Source organism: Eleutherodactylus coqui, chromosome 3 (genome assembly GCF_035609145.1).
Source record: "Eleutherodactylus coqui strain aEleCoq1 chromosome 3, aEleCoq1.hap1, whole genome shotgun sequence".
NCBI lineage: Eukaryota > Metazoa > Chordata > Amphibia > Anura > Eleutherodactylidae > Eleutherodactylus > Eleutherodactylus coqui.
Genome location: NC_089839.1, coordinates 29,272,167 through 29,293,494, shown reverse-complemented (window position 1 = coordinate 29,293,494; position 21,328 = coordinate 29,272,167). Strand labels below are relative to the sequence as shown.

General features: G+C 49.0%; 2 protein-coding genes across 2 annotated transcripts in view; both read right to left on the bottom strand.

Moving 5' to 3' along the window:
- The window catches only part of LOC136620111 (uncharacterized), a 534,467-nt gene that overhangs the window by 230,242 nt on the left and 282,897 nt on the right, over positions 1 to 21,328 (bottom strand).
- LOC136620537 (oocyte zinc finger protein XlCOF6-like) overlaps positions 1 to 21,328 on the bottom strand; it is a 36,527-nt gene that overhangs the window by 7,997 nt on the left and 7,202 nt on the right. Inside the window, exons 2-7 of the mRNA XM_066595388.1 lie at positions 15,264 to 15,406; positions 14,778 to 15,152; positions 1,944 to 2,077; positions 1,665 to 1,832; positions 1,458 to 1,581; positions 151 to 248 (exon numbers count right to left, since the gene is read on the bottom strand). Coding sequence (XP_066451485.1) covers positions 151 to 248; positions 1,458 to 1,581; positions 1,665 to 1,832; positions 1,944 to 2,077; positions 14,778 to 14,925 — 672 coding nt within the window. The 5' untranslated portion in view covers positions 14,926 to 15,152; positions 15,264 to 15,406. The remainder of the gene's footprint in view (positions 1 to 150; positions 249 to 1,457; positions 1,582 to 1,664; positions 1,833 to 1,943; positions 2,078 to 14,777; positions 15,153 to 15,263; positions 15,407 to 21,328) is intronic.

The window sequence follows — 21,328 nt, the reverse complement described above, 5'->3', positions numbered from 1 at the left end:
TGGTTTCTTTTAAGACACTAGAAACTATTTGACAAAAAAAACAAGATGCAATAGAGCACACAGTGTACTACACTATTGCCAGAGAAGCTTGATGTAATGACGCTTTCTATTAGTCTGTAGAGGATTTACAGAATTCTCAGCTTCACCTACCTGATGATCCGGTGGGACATGTTCCTCTTCCTCTGGGCAATCCTGGGAATATAGAGGACTGGGACATCTCTCTGGGGGATTTCTCTGACTGGATCCATCTATAGGAAATAACCACAAAAGTCTGAATACAGTGTCTATCTGATAATTGGATGAGCCTAAATTAACCACTTAGTGACGGAGCTTTTTTGTTTTTTTTCTGTTTTCGTCTTTTCCTCCCCCCTTTTAAAAAAGAATTGTAACTCGTTTATTTATTCATCGATCTAGATGTATGAGGGTTTGTTGTTTTTTGCGTAACGAGTTGTCTTTTTTAATGGTACTATTTATTGTACCATATAATGTACTGAAAAACTTTTAAAAAATTCTAAGTAGAAAGAAATGGAAAAAAAACAACATTCTCCCATCTTTCAGTGCATCTTGTTTCTTCTGCGCACAAACTGCAACAAAAATGACATGATAACTTTATTCAATGGGTCAGTCCGATTACTACGATACCAAAGTTATCGTTTTTTTTGCTGTACTACTTGCATTTTTTTAAAGATATTTAATTTTTTTAAATTATTTTCTGTCAAGTTTGAATACATACAACTTTTTAATCACTTTTTATAAAAAATTTTTGGAGACAAATTGACCAAAAAAGTGTATTTCTGGCGTTCTTTTTTTTTTTCTGATGACATTCATCGTGCGGGGTAAGTAATGCATTACTTTCATAGATCGGACTTTTATGGACACAGCGGTACCAAATATATATTGTTTTATTGTAAAACATTATTTTATTTTAAATATGGCAAAAGGTTTTTTTTTTTAACTTTCATTACTTTTTTTAATAATTAGTAAAACTTTATTGTTTTTAATTTTTACATTTTCTTTTAGTCCTCCTAGGGGACCACAACATGCAATGTTTTGATCACTCCTGCAGTATGATGTTATGCCACGGCGTTACATCATACTGTGATCTGACAGACAGCCTATCAAGTCACCCCACAAAGATAGCTTCCTTTCAGAAGGCCCCCGGCTGCCATGACACTCGCATGGCTCCCTGTGATCTCATCGTGGGGGGGCCATACAGGACCCCCGAACATCGTTTGGGGGATTTAAAGGGCAGTTAAAGAGTTAACAGCCCAATCAGCTGCACGGCTTGTCGGGGCTGCTGCCCGCAGTGTAGGAAACAGCTGACACTTGCGATGTATGGAGGGAGATAGTTTTTACGTCCTGAAGCTGCAGGAAGTAAAAACACTATAGGACCGTCACTAAAGGGTTAAGATGACCCTCAAAACTGTCCTCCACAATAAAGGAAAGTCTCCTCTTACCCGGTAATATCAGAGGCTGCTGATCCTCCATCTTGAAGTTCTTGTACAGATCCTTGTGTCCTTCTAAATACTCCCACTCCTCCATGGAGAAATAGACAGTGACGTCCTGACACCTTATAGGAACCTGACACACACAATATACCGTCATCCTCCAGACTCCTCCCTTGGCGGTATTATATAATGTCCCCCATTCCCAGCAGCGCTCACCTCTCCGGTCAGCAGCTCAGTGATCTTGTGGGTAAGTTCTAGGATCTTCTGCTCATGTATCAGTGAATGAGGTGAAGGCTCAGTGATGGGGCTCTGGGTCCGGCTCCATCCTCCTGACACACGAGGGGTCACACACTCACCAGACCACTTCTTCACTACTGTGTAATCCTGTGGATGGTGAGACACTGATCACTACATGGAGGCTAAGAATCCTTCACCTTTCCCGTCATTCCCCTGTTTATTACTAGAGATAAGACTGACATCATGTGAAGCTCTCACCTCCCCAGTTATCCAGTAGATGATCTCCAGGGTGAGGTCTAATATCCGGGCAGCCATGTGGTCTCTGTCCTTCTCCATCCCTGGTGGGTCATTGATGGAAAGGACCATCGTCTTTATCTGTGAGAGTCTTGTACCTAAGGAATCCGAGGGAAAACAAGAACATCTTCCATGAAATGTCTCACTACTAGGGGGTTATAGAAGATTAGTGACAGCATACAATGGAGATGTCTTATTTACAGATTACTGACCATAATATGACATATTAGCCCATTGCCCCCCTGTTATATAGTGAGTACAGGATCACACAGGATTCACTGCAGGGCACTAAATACAGCAGCCAGTTCTCAGCTTCCTCGGCTGGTGAGAAGACATCATTCTCTACAGAGATAGGGAGTCAAGATGAACCTATCGTGGATGACCTTTTGGGGTCCACGGTGTGATCAATGGGAATGTTTGAATCCTTCCAAATTAATGTTATGAGGCTGTGCGCACAGCCAGAAGCAATATGAAAACTTCCTCATTTCTCCTTTATTTGGGGGCACGTAGCCTCTTTTACAGAATTTAACATATCTGCCCTTTATGGGCAGGCCAAAGATTGCATAGATAAAACGGATGGATAGACGATTGGATAAGTTCTTTAAGGTTCTTCCTGCATCCGGTCATCTGCTGTTCTTGGCATTGCCCGTCACATCGTATCAGTCAGGAGGGGGCAAGATGGGATGAGCGAGTTGTCTTAGGTACCACGTGTGGATGGTCCGGTATGATTGGAGGTTATGACTTGAACTATTTGCATACATTTCCCGTAAACTGCTTATGTTGACTAGTGGGTTTGCTAAAAGCGGTAATGTTAAGACTGTGGTTTCGTGTGTCTGGCTTACTTCTGCTAAAGTCTGCTAGGAATTGGGAAACGGAGAGTTTCATTGTATATTCATGTATGAGGAAGTGAATATATAAAGATATAAAAAGATATATATGTGCAGGTAAACAAGGGATGGAAAAATATTGTCATAGGTATATAGAAGATAAAGAATGTATAGTATGTAAAGGATATATGAGGGAGAATGTCCACTACAGGTATATAAGAGAATATGTCCACTGTCACTGAAGTATAGATATTGGGTATAATCACAACAACCCTCCCTTTAGCAGACATGCCAGGTGCTGAGCACATATGCTAAAGGACTAGTGTGGTAGGCCAGAGTTGGGCTCTGCAAAAGGTGTATGTTGTCTTTTTAATTTGAAGTGTGAGTGTGCCTTTAAAAGAGTTTAATTCATGCTGGTAACTGACTGAAGAATCTAACGGACAACCAACTCTACCCTTATTGGTGGCCAGGTCCCTCATCCCCCTTAGGCTGAGTACGGTCCAGCAACAGGTTAGGAATTGGATGGCTAGATAGTTAAGGGTGAGAGAGCCTGTGATTGGTGGAGCAGCTCTCCGCACAGGTCAGTGAGTTTGGAGTTGAGGGCTGGAGAGTAGGGGCGAAGGGAGAGGACAGAAAACCAGAGCAGGAGAGAGAGACATACAGTGTGGTGGGAAGGAGAAGGTGTAAGTAAGTAACAGGAAAGAGTGTAATGCAAAGATATAGAAAGACAGTATAACGTTTAAATATATAGAAAGAAGAATTGTATTAAGAAAAGAGAGTTATAAAGACAAGGATTATATATACAGAAGGTTTGAAACCGAAGATTACACGCAGAAAGATAGAGAAACATAAATTGATAAATACCGTATATTCCGGCGTATAAGGCGACGAGGCGTATAAGACGACCTCCCAACCGTCACTGTATACGCCGGGAATACAGTGTAGGAAAAAAAAAAAGCAGTACTCACCTCCCCCGGCATTCTGCGGCGCTGCTGCAGGCTGTCGCTCCCTTCTGGTCCCCGACAGAGCATTGCTTTCTGGATGCGGGGCTTGAAATCCCCGCCTCCAGAAAGCTAATGCTGTGATTGGCTAACACAGTACTGTCAGCCAATCACAGCCATTCAATGACATCATTGAATGGCTGTGATTGGCTAAAACACACGTGCCTTCAGCCAATCACAGCCATTCAATGATGTCATTGAATGGCTGTGATTGGCTGACGGCGCGTGTGTTAGCCAATCACAGCATTAGCTTTCTGGACGCGGGGATTTCAAGCCCCGCATCCAGAAAGCAATGCTCTGTCGGGGACGAGGAGGGAGCGACAGCCTGCAGCAGTGCGGCAGAACACCGGGGGAGGTGAGTACTGCTTTTTTTTTTTTGACACTTTCTTTTTTTTGTATTACCGACGTATAAGACGACTCTCGTCTGCAGAACAGATTTTTCGGTGTTAAAAGGTAGTCTTATACGCCGGAATATACGGTACATAAAGAGGACAGCAGCAAAAGGAGATCTACACATTCAAAGAAAAGAAATACAGTTGTAAAGTAAAGAGGACAGATGACTTGCCAGTTCCTATCTATAGAGTGAGAGAAATACAGAAGTTGTACCTGTTAACGTGCGAAGGAATACCACAGCACTGCATAAATTAGAATTGTATGTTGACATCTCCCAGAATATAAACTATTGTTATTTGGTTTACCGTTAACCTGAATCCCGCAGTTCCCCTCCCACCAATCAACATCTGCACTGAAGTACTACACCACCGTCTACGGGAAGGGACTACATCCCCCATTTTAATTTTTTCCTCTTTATTTATTTTTGGCCAGAACAGGTTTAGGCCTGTATACTGGTTGGCGTCACAAAAAAATTAATTCCCATTTTTACCACCATACCCTGCCCTATCAATAGGTAGACCAAAACGCCAAACTTGAAATTTTATATTCTGCCGGCTGCCACGGTTTATGAGGAGAGCAGCGGAGCCACTGCCGCCGCCATCATTCATCGCCCCCAATACCTCACATTCCCAGGTTGCGCACTGCACTAGCCCTCTGAAAAATGTGCAGTGAAGTACAGAAGTATTTTTTCAGTGGTGCTGGGCATCTGCTGTGGAACCCGTCACGCTGTATGCCACCAATTGTACTGTATGTAATGTGAGCACCAATCTGCGCCAACTGTGCTTGAATACTGACAGTGATAGGGGTGAGGTGGGCCTGTTCAGTGGGATTGGGGGGGTGTTGCACTACTTATGTTTTACTCCTGGCTCTTGTGAATGTAATTGGAGGTAGGTAGTGAGAGGACTTGGTCAAGAGATTACTGTGGGAGGAAGTATCTGCAGTGGTGTGGGGGTATATTGTGCCTCTTGTTATGACTGTTACACTGTGGGGTACATAGCTGTGGGCGTTATTATTATACTGTAGGGGATTCAGCTTTGGCTGTGCGTTTGTAATAGCACAGTAAGACTTATAATATTAACCCCTTAGGCCAGTTTCACACAGGCGACAAAATTGTGAGACTCTCACGATGCGACAGCACTACAAATTGCATGTATGTGAGGCCCATGCTTTCCAATGGGTTCCCTTCAAATTAACGATGTTTTGTAGTATGCTACATTGCGAGAAAAAATTAAAAACCGCAGCTTGCTGAATATTGCCGCCATTTGCGAGGTTTTATAGCCCATGTTTCCCTATGGACCCTTCCTTTGTGGTGCGATGCAACTTTAACAGTAGGAAATCCTACTGTTTCCCCTAAAATAAGCCCTAGCTGCATGAAACAGATATTTTGGTATAACTTACCGTAAAATCTCTTTCTCGTCGCGTTCATTGGGGGCCACAGCCTAGACCATGGGATATAGCCACTGCCCTAGGAGGCGACACTAAGCAAAAAAGTGTTAGCTCCTCCCCACCTGGCTATATCCCCCCTGCAGGCACTCAGCTAATTAGTCTGTGTGCAAGCAGTAGGAAGCCAGTGGGAGTAAAATTATACATACCATGTTTTATACATACCAAAAAACAAACTTTTGGCACAATTTTCTGCCAAACCATGACCGAAGAACAGAAAGTTCCAGCAACCGCCTAGATAAACAAGGGGTGGGTGCTGTGGCCCCCAATGAACGCGACGAGAAAGAGATTTTACGGTAAGTTATACCAAAAATATCTGTTTCTCGTCCGTATCATTGGGGGCCACAGCCTAGACCATGGGACGTCCACAAGCAGTCCCGAAAACAATATATTGGGTGGGCATTCAAAGTTCGGCTGTGCGGTCAACGACCGCCGCCTGCAAGATCTTCCGGCCAAGAGCGGCGTCGGATGATGCAGCTGTGTGGACCTTATAAAATTTTGAGAACGTATGTAAGGAAGTCCAGGTGGCTGCCTCACACACCTGAAGGGCTGAGGCTCCGTGACGGACTGCCCAGGAAGCCCCTACCGCCCGTATGGAGTGGGCCGTAACCCGAAATGGCGGCGAGCGCCCTGAGGTGCGATACGTCTCTGTTATCAGGGACCTTATCCATTTCGATAGGGTGACTTTTGAGGCTGCCAAGCCCCTTCGGGTCCCCTCCGGAATAACGAAGAGGGTGTCGGTCTTACGAAACTCCTTTGTTCTTTTCACATAGATCCTCAGCGCCCTTACTACGTGCAGCATTTTTTCCTTTTTGTGTACTGGATCTGGACAAAAAGAAGGCAAGACAATTTCTTCATTAATGTGAAACTGCGATACTACCTTTGGTAGAAACTCGGGTGATGGCCTCAGCACCACTTTGTCCTGGTGGAAGGTCATATATGGCGCCTGTATAGACAAAGCCGCCAGCTCCGAGACCCTACGGATTGACGTGATAGCGACGAGGAATACCACCTTCCAGGTCAGTAGTCGCATAGAAATTTCCTTCAGCGGCTCAAACGGCTGGTCCGTCATAGTGTCCAACACGAGATTAAAGGGGTTGTCCCGCGGCAGCAAGTGTGTCTATACACTTCTGTATGGCCATATTAATGCACTTTATAATGTACATTGTGCATTAATTATGAGCCATACAGAAGTTATAAGAAGTTTTTCACTTACCTGCTCCGTTGCTAGCGTCCTCGTTTCCATGGAGCCGACTAATTTTCGGCGTCTAATGGCCAAATTAGCCGCGCTTGCGCAGTCCGGGTCTTCTTCTTTTCTCAATGGGGCCGCTCGTGCAGGATGCCGGCTCCTTGTAGCTCCGCTCCGTCACGTGCCGATTCCAGCCAATCAGGAGGCTGGAATCGGCAATGGACCGCACAGAAGCCCTGCGGTCCACCGAGGGAGAAGATACCGGCGGCCATCTTCAACCGGTAAGTAAGAAGTCACCGGAGCGCGGGGATTCAGGTAAGCGCTGTGCGGTGTTCTTTTTTAACCCCTGCATCGGGGTTGTCTCGCGCCGAACGGGGGGGGGGGGGGGGGGGTCGGGAGGGGTTGAAAAAAAAAACAACCCGTTTCGGCGCGGGACAACCCCTTTAAGGTCCCAAGTTTGGACCGGGGGTTTAAACGGGGGCGTCGTATGGGCGACTCCTTGCAGGAATGTACGTACTGCCATCCTATTTGCGATTGGCTTTTCGAACAGTACCGTTAATGCCGACACCTGTCCCCTTAACGAACCTACCCTCAATCCTACTTCGAGGCCTGATTGTAGGAATGCAAGAATTCTGGCCACTGAGAATTGCATCGGTTGTACCCGCCTCTCCTCACACCAGGTGAAGAAGCGCTTCCAGACTCTATAATAAATTGCAGATGAGGCTGGTTTTCTGGCCCGTATCATTGTGTGAATAACCTTCTCCGAATAACCTTTTCTCCTCAACACCTCGGTCTCAATGGCCAAGCCGTCAAATGTAGAGACTTGGAATTCGGGTGTAGAAAAGGCCCCTAGGATAGCAGGTCTCTTTGCTCTGGAAGATGCCACGGTGTGTCGAACAGCATTTCTATGATGGTCGCGTACCAGCTTCTTCTTGGCCAGTCTGGTGCTATTATTATCGCTGGTCGCCCTTCCTGCTTGATTTTCCCTAGGATCCTCGGTATGAGAGGGTTTGGGTGGAAATACGTATAGGAGCTTGTACTCCCCCCACGAAATGGTCAGCGCATTCGTTGCCGCTGCTTGTGGATCCAGCGCTCGGGACACAAATGGGCGTAGTTTGTAATTTAGTCGGGACGCCATGAGGTCCACGTCTGGTGTGCCCCATTTCAGGCATATCGTCCGAAAAACTTCTGGGTGCAGCCCCCATTCGCCGGGATCCACTGTTTCCCGGCTTAGGTAATCCGCCACCCAGTTTTCTATTCCGGGAATGTAGACTGCGGAAATCGAGCTCAGATGCTTTTCCGCCCACGTTAGTATGCCTGCTACCTCGCTCATTACCGACGCGCTCCGTGTTCCCCCTTGCCGGTTGACATAGGCCACCGCTGTGGTGTTGTCCGTCTGGACGCGTACATTTTTTCTCTTGAGACTGGGCCCGAAGTGTCGGAGAGTCAGGTAGATGGCCCGCAACTCTAGGATGTTTATATGCAGCCTTGTCTCTCTTTGAGACCACACTCCTTGAACAGACCGGTCCCCCAGTGTTCCGCCCCAACCTGAAAGGCTGGCGTCCGTCGTCACTACTGTCCAACGACTTGGGCCCAAAGGCCGTCCCGCCTGAAGCCTCCCAGGTTGCAGCCACCACTTCAGTGACCTTTGGACTTGAGGGGTTATCTGGATTCGCTGTTCCAGGGTCATCCGGGACCCATTCCAGCATGACAATATCAAGTATTGTAGCTTCCTCGACCGGAACTGGGTGAACGGAACCGCCTCGAATGCTGCCACCATCTGGCCCAGGATAGCCATGCAGTGTCTGAGGTTTAGCGGTTTCCCCTGTATTAGGGACCGGACCCCCTGCCGGAGCTTGTCTACCTTTGCTTGGGGTAGCAGGACCCGGTGCTGGCTGGTGTCGAATATCATGCCCAAAAACTCCAAGCGTTGTGTCGGTATTAGGCATGATTTTTCGCGGTTCACTATCCAGCCGAATTCTTCTAGAATCTTCATCGTGACGTGTAGGCTTTTGATGTTGCCGCCCCACGACGGTGCCTTTATTAGTATATCGTCCAGGTATGGAATGGCTGATATACCTTCCGCATGGAGTAGCGCCATCACTGCTGCTAGTACCTTCGTAAAAACTCTTGGAGAGGTAGACAGGCCGAATGGCAGCGCCGTAAACTGAAAATGCTTTCCCTGTGTTTCGAAACGAAGGAATTTTTGATGTGTTTCCCGAATCGGGATATGGAGATAAGCGTCCTTGATATCTATCGAGGACAGAAATTCGCTCGGTTGCATGGAGGTTACCACGGACTTGATTGACTCCATCCGGAAATGTTTTGTTCTGATGAATTGATTCAACCTCCTTAAATCCAGAACCGGCCTCACTCTGCCGTCCTTTTTGGGTACAAGAAAAAGATTCCAATAGAACCCTTGCCTCTCTTGTGCCCCCGGTACCGGTTTCACAACCCCCTGTGCCAGAAGGTTCTGCACCGCCTGCTGTAGGTTGGCTACTCCTTCCGGGGTGGTAGGCACTCTGGACCTGCAGAATGAATTCCGTGGGAGAGTCGTGAATTCGATTGCGTACCCGGATGTCACAATCTCCTGCACCCACTTGTCGCTCACGCGCCTCCCCCATGTCTCCCGAAATTGGGAGAGCCTGCCCCCCACCCTGGTGACACTGGGAGGGGGCAGCATCTCATGCCGCGCTCTTTGATCCCGCCGTTTTAGATGTTCCGGGTCGGGATCGCCATGTTTGTCTTGTTTTGAAAGAGGGGCCCCTCTTTGCGTCCGTCGGGGTTCTGTCGGGGTTCTTGTAGACTGGGACCACTGCCCTGACCCTGGACGGGATGAAAAACGCCGAAAGGATCTAAAAAACGGTTTCCTTTTTAATGGAACCTTCTCCTTTCTTGCCGGCATTTGTGGTAACGACGTGCTCTTGCCGCCTGTGGCGTCCTTTATCATGTCATCCAGTTTAGGTCCAAACAGCCTGTTTCCTTCGAATGGGAATTTTGTTAGGGCCATCTTGGATGCTGTATCTGCTGACCAGCTTTTCAGCCAGAGTGTTCTCCTTGCCGCAACCGATGCAGCGGATGCCCAGGCAACGAACTTGGCTGAGTCTAGTTCTGCTGCGCATACAAACTTGTTTGCCTGTATGACGTTGTCTGTCAGTTCGAGCAAGTCACTCGGTGGAGCGCCTGCTACAATGTCTCTCCGTAGCTGCTTGGCCCAGGCTATGGACGCCTTACTGACCCATGCGGCCGCAAAAATCGGCTGTAAGGCAGTGCCTGTGGCTTGAAACACAGTTTTTGCCAACGTATCCAGCTTCCTGTCTTGAGGATTAGCCAGCATTGCTACTTCGGCTGTTGGCAGTGCTGTGCTTCTAGACAGTCGTGACACTGGCGGGTCAACTACCGGAGGTACCGCCCAACCCTTTTTCAGACCCCCTGGGAATGGGTATGTAATTTCCCAAGTCTTCCCGGGTTGCCTAAATTTTTTGTCCGGGTTCTGCCATTCCTTGTTAAGGACCTCCGAAAAATCCGGATGGTCTGGGAAGACCTGTCGCGATCTCTTCTGCCGTCTAAAAGACACCGTGGAAGGAGCCGTCTCCACTGATTCCTCCGTTACTTGGAGGGTTTCTCTTATGGATATTACCAGGCCGTCCATTAGACTGGCTAGGCGCGACACCTGTTCCTCGTCTAGTTCCGAAACTGACGAGCCTGCAGAGTGGTCGTAGTCTTCAGACCCACTGCCCTCGCCTGCCGTTTGTGCCGTGTCCTGGGACGCCCATGAGCAAGATGCTCGAGGGGACTCATGGCGAGCCCGGGCTGGTGTGGCAGAATACCGGGACCGTGAAGAATGTCTTGACCTGTGGTAAGTATGCACGGACTCCCTGGACCCATGAGAGCCATGAGAGTCCCTGGATCATCTGGACTTGGAGGATCTAGACGACCTCCTGGTGTGGCGCGATCTATGGGTAGTGTCCTCGCTGCTACGGGACCTCCTTCTCTTGTGTGCCCTCCCTCGTGCATATTCCGAGGAGGACGCGTCTGAGCTGGGCTCTAACCGGCGTAAAATCGCCGCAGAGGATGTGGCCAAGCCAGAAACGGCAGCAGCCAGGGACCTCGCCCATTGGGGTTCGGGCCCTGGCTCCACAGGGGCGGCGGGGGGCACCGGGGTCCCTGGAGCTGCGCGCGCCGCGGCACATCTAGCGCAGCGGGGGTCGACTTGACCGCAAGCAAACTTAACGCTGCAGGTAGTGCAAGCGTAATGCTTCACCCTCCCCTTGGCCGGGCTGGAACCCTCTGATCTAGGGTCAGACATGGCAACAGAAAACAATTTCCAGGTAGCGGGTAAGCTACGTACCGTTACAGGAATGCCTGCAGGGGGGACGGGGAGGGCGAGGGGAGAACACCGCGAAGTGCTGCCTTGGGCAGGGCTTACCCGGTCTAGCAGCTGTTTCTGCGGTTCCCCCGGTCCAGCTGGAGCCTCTGGTCCTGACGCTTGGATGCTGTCGGAAGTTGACGCGGGTACACCACACGATCTCGCGGCGTTGGTGACCCGGCAGGTGCTGTGGCAGGGACTGCTGCGGAGTTGTTACAGCTGCTGGTGCCCGAGACAGGAGATGCTGCTGCTGTCCGGGTGCTTTCTCCGTAGCAGAAGGAAACTGCAGGGCTGAATGGCTGGACGGCTGCTGTGTGCTTAGAGAGCTGCGCAGTGCTGGGCTCAGAAGTGCAGACAGACGAAGTGTCCAGCTGCAGAGAGCGGACATTCCTCTGTCCGGCGGCCCCTTTTAAACTTGCCGCGGTCGGAGGGGGCGTGGCCTGCCCCGGAAGCGTCCCCGCGACCCGGAAGTGACGTTTTCCGGCCGTGACGACAGCGCTCCGCCCCCCGGAGCGCCGTGCCCGGAAGTGGCCTGCCGGCCGGCGCCCCGGCGTCCTGCACCATGCTAACTTCTATCCCTGGCCGGGAGAGCTGCCGCTGCCGTCGCCGCTGCCGTCCCGATGCTCCTTAAGGTAACCTGCGCTGTCCGTGTGGAGTCCCAGACGGAATGTTGCCGCCGCCGCTGTCCGTATGGAGTCCCAAGCGGGGTGTCTTTGTCCTGGGAGCCACAGCCTGTCCGTGCGTCGACCGCTCCAGCAGTGCTGCCCCCTACGCGTCACCGTCAGACAATGCGCTACTCCAGGGAAGGGGAGCCCTATGGCTGGCGGGTAACCAACTCAGATGCGCATTGCATGGCCGGGCCCCTTTTTCTTCTCTGGGTGAGACGCCGCAGTAGTGGTGGAGACACCCCCTGCCTGCGTCTCCCCCGGGAGGCCAGTAGAGCCAGGAAAAAGCCCCAACTCCCCGGATTCCCGTGAATCGCTCTTTCCACGTCTGCCTCCTAGCAGACACTAAGCTAAAGACTAATTAGCTGAGTGCCTGCAGGGGGGATATAGCCAGGTGGGGAGGAGCTAACACTTTTTTGCTTAGTGTCGCCTCCTAGGGCAGTGGCTATATCCCATGGTCTAGGCTGTGGCCCCCAATGATACGGACGAGAAAACAAAATCACCTTAGAGGCGCTGTCCGGCTCCGCCGCACGTCTCCTTTACATCTCCAGCACTTGTTTGAACCAATCAGAGCCAGCACTCTATGAACCAATCACAGCCAATCAATGACTGCCTATTATTGGTTCATTGAGTGCTAGCTCTGATTGGTTCTTGAGCACAGTTGATCAGCCAATCAGAGCGGGGGTTTTCACAGGTTTTTCACAGTTTTTCAAAGAAGTGCCGGAGATGCAGTGGAGACTGCAGCAGAGCCAGACAGTGCGCCTCTTAGGTGATGTAATTTATTTATTTATTATGCAGGTAGGGCTTATATTTCAAGCCCCCACCGCCTGAAAATCCCAGCAAAAAGCGCTACAAAGTTGCAGCAATATCGCCGTCGCCCATGTGAAAGTGGCTTTAAGGATATTGCTTAGTTTGGACCTAAGGACATAACGATTTTTTGGTACTTTCATCTCCACTTTTCAAAAACCATAACTTTTTTACTTTTCTGTTGACAAACAAATGAGGGCTTGTTCTCTGCATGGCGACCTGTACTTTTTATTTGCACCATTTCGGGGTACATATAACCTGTTGTAGAACTCAATTTTGTCAGGCCAAGGTGAAAAAACAAATTCAGCCACTGGTTTTTTTTTTACGATGTTCGCAATGCGGTGTAAAGTACAGGATAACTTTTTTCTGCCATTCTGTACAATTATGACGATGCCAAATCTATATTAATATTTGATTTTTCGTTATGGTTTTACACTTTTTGTTTTACAATAAGAACCTTTTTATTTGCAACTTTCTCTTTGCATCGCTGCATTCAAAGTCCTATAACTATTTTGATTTTCACATCGATAGAGCTGTGATGGCTTGTCTTTTGAGAAACATACAACATTTTGAATACTTTCATTGTCTATTTTGGAAGGTGAAATGAACAAAAGCATTTGGTCTCCATTTAACCCCTTCATGACACGGCCTATTTTGAGCTTAAGGACGCAACAATTTTTGGCGGATTTTCTTCTCCGTTTATCAAAAGTCATAACTGTTTTATTTTTCCGTCGACGCGGCCGTATGAGGGCTTGTTTTTTGCGTGGCGAACTGTAGTTTTTATCGGTGCCACTTTTCGGTACATAGACTATATTGTAAAACTTTTTTTTTTTTTTTTTAATGATAGCAGGGAGAGAAAACGCATCAATTCTGCCATAGATTTTTTTATTTTTTTTTACAGCGTTAATCATGCAGCATAAATGAGACATTCCATTTTTTCTGCGGGTCGGTACGGTTACAACGATACCAAAATTCTTACATTTTTTTAGGTTTTCCCACTTTTCTGCAATAAAAACCCTTTTTCTTGGAAATCTTTTTTTTTTCTAAATCGCTGCATTCAAACTCCTGTAACTTTTTTATTTTTTGATGTACGGCACTCTATGAGGGCTTATTTTTTGCGAGACAAGCTGTAGATTTTATTGGTACCATTTTGGGGTACATATGGCTTTTTTGATCACTTTTATTGCGTTTTTAGTGAGGCAAAATGCTAAGAATTAGCATTTTGCCTCAGTTTTTTAGTGTTTTTTTTAGCGTTTTTTTCCGTGCACAGTCAAAAGCATGTGCAACTTATTGTACGCGTCGTTACGGACGCGACAATACCAAATATGTGGGATTTTATTTTATTTTTTTACCTTTTTTTATGCTAATCTGAGAAAAAGCATAAAAAAATGTTTTTTTTACATTTTTTTTATTGATTTCTTTAATCTTTGTTTTTTTTACACTATTTGAGTCCCTCTGAGGGACTTTAATCACTGCCCTGATGATCGCTGTTATAAGGCATGGCAGAGCTACTGCTTTCCCATGCCTTATCGCTTATACAGCGATCCTAGGCATAGGCAATACAGGACGCCAGTGTCTGCCATGGTGACAGGCCGGGCTCTCGCGATGACATCGCGAGTTCCGGCCGGAGACACAGAGGGAGCCGCGCTCCCTCTGTGAACTCTTTCCCTGCCGCGATCTACTTAGATCGCGGCAGGGAAGGGGTTAACAGCGGGGGAGCAACTCCGATGCCCCCCCGCTGTAGCAGCGGGACGCCGGCTGTGACTGACAGCCGGCTCCGGGATAGCACGAGATCATATGTGATCCCGTGCTATCTCCAGGACATAAGTTTACGCCCTGTTGCGGGAAGTACCAGGCTGCCAGGACGTAAACTTACGCCCTGCAGCGGGAAGGGGTTAATATATAGAAGTTTTCCATCTTGTAAATGTATTGTCCAGGTTGTTACAGATGTAATTGTTTTCTTCATTTATTTTTTTCTCAAGCAAAGGCGAAAAAAGAGGTTTTAGAAATGTACAAAGTATTTATTTTTTGTGGTTATCTGATGATGGCAAGACTTGTCGTCCCTCAAAACTGGTCTCCACAATAAAGGAAGGTCTCTTCTTACCCGGTATTGTGAGGGGCTGCTGATCCTCTATCATGACGTCCTTGTACAGATCCTTGTGTCCTTCTAAATACTCCCACTCCTCCATAGAGAAATAGACAGTGACGTCCTGACACCTTATAGGAACCTGACACACACAATATACCGTCATCCTCCAGACTCCTCCCTTGGCGTTATTATATAATGCCCCCCATTCCCAGCAGCGCTCACCTCTCCGGTCAGCAGCTCAGTGATCCTGTGGGTAAGTTCTAGGATCTTCTGCTCATGTATCAGTGAATGAGGTGAAGGCTCGGTGATGGGGCTCTGCGTCCGGCTCTGTCCTCCTGACACACAGGGGGTCACACACTCACCAGAGCACTTCTTCACTACTGTGTAATCCTGTGGATGGTGAGACACTGATCACTACTTGGAGGCTAAGAATCCTTCCCCTTTCCCATCATTCCCCTGTTTATTACTAGAGATAAGAGTGACATCATGTGAAGCTCTCACCTCCCCAGTTATCCAGTAGATGATCTCCAGGGTGAGGTCTAATATCTGGGCAGCCATGTGGTCTCCGTCCTTCTCCATCCTTGGTGGGTCATTGATGGAAAGGACCATCGTCTTTATCTGTGAGAGTCCTGTACCTAAGGAACCTGAGGGAGATAAGAACATCTTCCATGAAGTGTCTTACTACTGGGGGATTATAGAGGATTAGTGGCAACGTACAATGGAAGTGACTTATAGCCCTTTTACACGGGCCAACAGTATTTCAAATGACCGCATGAGTCACCCCTAGGGTTGTCAGCGCTTGTGGACAGTGTTTATATAGAAAGACTTGCGGCTGGATCATGGACTTCTCGCTCAATGCCTTACATCCCATGTGAAGCGCTGAGCTGGGAACATTTACACAGAATGAGAAGCCAGTGAGCCAATGAGGTTTTCTAAGCTGACTGAAAAGTGAACTTAACAAACCACGAACGACACGTGAACAATTTTTGCGCATTTACATTGATTATTGCTCAAATTGATTCTTCTGAAGGAATTTTAAGCGATAATCATTACGTGTAAATGAGCCATTAGATATGAAGGAGTCTTATACAATATTCTGATCAGTAATCAGGTATATATTAGTCAGCCGCCCCTGTTATATACTGAGTATAGGGCCACACAGTATATACATCATCAAAGGTCCTAACTAGAGAAGAGCGAGCACCAAAATGCTCGGGTGCTCGTTGCTCGAGTTGAACTTTCCGCGATGCTCGAGGGTTCGTTTCGAGTAACGAACCCCATTGAAGTCAATGGGCGACTCGAGCATTTTTTGTATATCGCCGATGCTCTCTAAGGTTTTCATTGGTGTAAATCTGCAAAACCCAAGAAAGTGATGGAAACGACACAGAAACGGAGAGGGCAGCCGAGGGGCAACATGCTGGGCTGCATTTCAGGTTCCCAGGTCCCACTATTAAGCCACAATAGCGGCAAGAGTGGGCCCCGCCCCCCCCCCCCCCCCCCCAACAATTTTTACTTCGGACAAACCCTCATTAGTAAGCCACACCTTAGCTAAGCACCACACTACCTCCAACAAAGCACAATCACTGCCTGCGGGACACACCGCTGCCTCTTCCCCTGGGTTACATGCTGCCCAACCACCCCGCACGACCCAGTGTCCACAGCGCACACCAAAGTGTCCCTGCGCAGCCTTCAGCTGCCCTCATGCCACACGCTGGCCCCATAGCCACACCACCCTCATGTCTATTTATAAGTGCGTCTGCCATGAGGAGGAACCGGAGGCACACACTGCAGAGGGTTGGCAGGGCCAGGCAGCGACCCTCTTTAAAAGGGGCGGGGCGATAGCCCACAATGCTGTACAGAAGCAATGAGAAATCCAATCCTGTGCCACCTCAGTCAGGAGCTGCACATGTGGGCATAGCAATGGGGAATCCATGTGCCACATAGTATTCATTCTGTCAAGGTGTCGCATAGCTCAATCGACACTGCAAGGGGAAAGCCGTCAGCGCTCTGCCCCCTACCCAAGTCAGTCAGTGTCTTTGTGGCAGACAGGTCAAACACCGCGATGGGAACTAAGTTAGCACCAACAGCATAGGTGGGTACTAGGAAACCGAAGACATGAACAAAAAATTGATCTGAGCGGCCACACGACATAGGCCTCGGCCCACAGACTCAGCAATCCTAGGCAGGAAGCGGACTTTCACTGCACCCAGGACATAGGCCTCTGCACAAACCCTCAGCAATCGCGGGCCTACAGCGGACTCCAATGCTAGCGTAGCTGTGCACGTCTCATTAGCGCTGTATTGCTCCTGTAGTTTGTCCCAATGCAGTGCCCCGGATAGTAGAGCTAACGTCAGATTAAATACAGGTGGGCTTCGGCCCACACTGCATGCCCCAGTCAGACCGGGGTTTTTTTATAAGTATACACAGGTAGGTACAACTCCCTAATGTGACGTCCGTGTGGTCCCACAGCATTGGGTGCGTCCCAGGAAGCCACCGGCGGTACATAAATAAATCCCATTGCATTGCCCAGCACAGCTGAGGTAACATCAGAGTAAATGCAGGTGGGCTTCGGCCCACACTGCATGCCCCAGTTTGACCAGGGTTTTTAATACATAGACACAGGCAGGTACAAATCCCCTATGTGAAGTCCCTGTGGACCGACAGCATGGGTGGCTCCCTGGAACCCACCGGCGGTACATAAATAAATCCCATTGCATTGCCCAGCACAGCTGAGGTAACGTCAGATTAAATACAGTTGGGCTTCGGCCCACACTGCATGCCCCAGTCAGACTGGGGTTCATTATAAGTAGACATAGGCAGTTACAACTCCGTGTGGACCGACAGCATGGGTGGGTCCCAGGAAGCCACCGGCGGTACATAAATAAATCCCATTGCATTGCCCAGCACAGCTGAGGTAACGTCAGATTAAATGCAGGTGGGCTTCGGCCCACACTGCATGCCCCAGTCTGACCAGGGTTTTTAATACATAGACACAGGCAGGTACAAATGGGTGGCTCCCTGGAACCCACCGACGGTACATAAATAAATCCCATTGCAGTGCCCTGGACAGCAGAGCTAACGTCAGATTAAATACAGGTGGGCTTCGGCCAAGAATGTTTTCATTGTTGGAGGAGGAGGACGGGGATGTTTTTGAGGCAGTACGTGTCCTGTCCCCGTGTCCGTGGTTATATGCACCTTACCAGTAACCGCATTGGTGGGATAGTGGTCGCGACTGTGGACATATTAGCGCGGTTTTATTCCGTTGGTTTTCGGAATGTGGCCAGGATTAAGATGGCCGTGGTGCGCGGCTTTCTTATTGTGTCGTTTAAGGTGAAATTCTTGGACTGCCACCAGACGGACCACTGCGAAAGCATTTGCCAAGAATGTTTTCATTTTTGGAGGAGGAGGACGGGGATGTTTTTGAGGCAGTACGTGTCCTGTCCCCGTGGTTATATGCACCTTCCCAGTGACCGCGTCGCTGAAAAGTTGTCGCGCCTGGGGAACCTAGTAGCGCAGCCTCGCCACCATCATGTCTTTGGGAAGCCTCCATTTCCACTACCCTGTAACATTGCAGTAGCAGCAGTATAGCCAGAGCCGAGAATTAGTAACATTTCAGCGGTAAGAGTATGCACAAACCCCTGTAACATTTCATTGGCAGCAGTGACAACAGACCCCACTAACATTTCATTTGCAGTAGTATACACAGACCCCAGTAACATTTCAGTAGTATCTGTATAGACAGACCCCAGTAACAGTTCAGTAGTATAAGTCTAGACAGACCCCAGTAACATTTCAGTTCCAGCAGTATTGACAGACCCCAGTAACATTTCAGTAGTATCAGTTGCGACATGCCCCAGTCACATTTCAGTTCCAGCAGTGCAGACAGACCCCAGTAACAGTAACGTTGAAGCAGTATGGGCAAAGCAGCAGATAAACATTTCCCTGGCAGCAGTGTAGGGAGAGCAAAGTATTTGTAACATTTCAGTAGTAGCAGTATAGTCAGACCCCAGTAACAGTAACGTAGAATCAGTATGGGCAAAGCAGCAGATAAACATTTCCCTGGCAGCAGTGTAGGGAGAGCAAAGTATTTGTAACATTTCAGTAGTAGCAGTATAGTCAGACCCCAGTAACATTAATGTAGAAGCAGTATGGGCAGAGCCCACTATTAGTTACATTTCTGTTATAGCAGTATAGACCTGCCCCTGTAACATTTCCGTTGAAGCATTATGGGCAGAGCCCAGTATTAGTAAAATTACAGTAGTAACAGTATACACCAAGCAAGGTAACATTTCAGGAGCAGAAGTATCGGCAGACCGAAGTAACATTTCTGTTGCTGAAGTATAGTCAGACCCCTGTAGCATTACTGTGGCAGAAATATAGGTAGGCAGAACAGAGTTACATTTCTGTAGCAAAAGTGTAGGCCAACCCCAGACACAGTGGTGTACCATGAGTGCAGGCGAAGCCCATAAAAATTACTTTGATTACATTGTAGGCGAGGGCCCGAAAAATTGGTGTACCGACAGTACAAATGTACCCCAGAAAAATTGCCCATGCCCAACCCAGAGGGCAGGTGAAACCCATTAATCGCTTAGCGTACTGTGGCTTAATTTTTAACTAGGCCTGGAGGCAGCCCAGTCTAAAAAACAATTGGTTCAGGTGGAAGTTTCAATGCTTTAATGAGAATTGAAACAGATAAATATTATTTAGAAAAGTTACATGAGCCTTTTGGCCCACAGAAAAATTGCCCATTCACGGTGATTACGTGAGGTTTCAGGAGGAGGAGCCGGAGGAGGAGGACGAATATCATACACAGATTGACAAAGATCTTTAGGTAGCGCTGCTGTCCGCTGGTTGAGAACAGAAGTCTGGGGAAATCCAGGCTTTGTTCATCTTTATGAGTGTAAGCCTGTCGGTGCTGTCAGTTGACAGGCGGTTACGCTTGTCCTTTATGATTCCCCCAGCTGCACTAAACACCCTCTCTGACAAGACGCTAGCCGCAGGGCAAGCCAACACCTCCAGGGCATACAGCGCGAGTTCGGGCCACGTGTCCAGCTTTGACACCCAGTAGTTGTACGGAGCAGAGGCGTCACGGAGGACGGTGGTACGATCGGCTGCGTACTCCCTCACCATCTTCTTACAGTGCTCCCTCCGACTCAGCCTGGACTGGGGAGGTGTGAGACAGTCTTGCTGGGGAGCCATAAAGCTGGCAAAGGCCTTGGAGAGTGTTCCCTGCTGCGCTGAACATGCTGCCTGATCTCCGCGCCTCTCCTTCTTCTTGGCCCTCGGAACTGTGCCTTCTGCCACTAGCGCTGTCAGATGGGAAGTTTACCATCAGTTTGTCCACCAGGGCCCTGTGGTATTGCATCACTCTCAAACCCCTTTCCTCTTCGGGAATGAGAGTGGAAAGGTTATCCTTATACCGTGGGTCAAGCAGTGTGTACACCCAGTAATCCGTAGTGGCCAGAATGCGTCTAACGCGAGGGTCACGAGAAAGGCATGCTAACATAATGTCACCCATGTGTGCCAGGGTACCTGTACGCAACATATGGCTGTCCTCACTAGGACGATGACTTTGAGTATCCTCCTCCTCCTCAGGCCATACACGCTGAATGGATGAGAGACAAGCAGCATGGGTACCCTCTGCAGTCGGCCCAGCTGTCTCTTCCTCCTCAGGCTCCTCCCCCTCCTCCTCCTCCACGCGCTGAGATATAGACATGAGGGTGCTCAGACTATCCAGCGACATACTGTCTTCCCCCGCCTCTGTTTCCGCCCGCAAAGCATCAGCCTTTATGCTTTGCAGGGAACTTCTCAACAGGCATAGCAGGGGAATGGTGACGCTAATGATTGCAGCATCGCCGCTCACCATCAGGGTGGACTCCTCAAAGTTTCCAAGGACCTGGCAGATATCTGCCATCCAGGCCCACTCCTCTGTAAAGAATTGAGGAGACTGACTCCCACTTTGCCGCCCATGTTGGAGTTGGTATTCCACTATAGCTCTACGCTGCTCATACAGCCGGGACAACATGTAAAGCGTAGAGTTCCACCGTGTGGGCACGTCGCAAAGCAGTCGGTGCACTGGCAGATTAAACCGATGTTGCAGGGTGCGCAGGGTGGCAGCGTCCGTGTTGTACTTGCGGAAATGTGCGCTGACCCAGTGCACCTTGCCGAGGAGGTCTGACAAGTGTGGGTAGCCTTTCAGAAACCGCTGAACCACCGAATTAAAGACGTGGGCCAGGCATGGCACGTGCGTGAGGCTGCCGAGCTGCAGAGCCGCCACCAGGTTACGGCCGTTGTCACACACGACCATGCCCGGTTGGAGGCTCAGTGGCGAAAGCCAGCGGTCGGTTTGCTCTGTCAGACCCTGCAGCAGTTCGTGGGCCGTGTGCCTCTTCTCTCCTAAGCTGAGTAGTTTCAGCACGGCCTGCTGACGCTTGCCCACCGCTGTGCTGCCGCGCCGCGCGACACTGACTGCTGGCGACGTGCTGCTGGTGACAAGTCTTGATTGCGAGGTAGAGGTTGCGTTGGAGGAGGAGGAGGAAGGTTTATTGGAGGTGGCATACACCGCC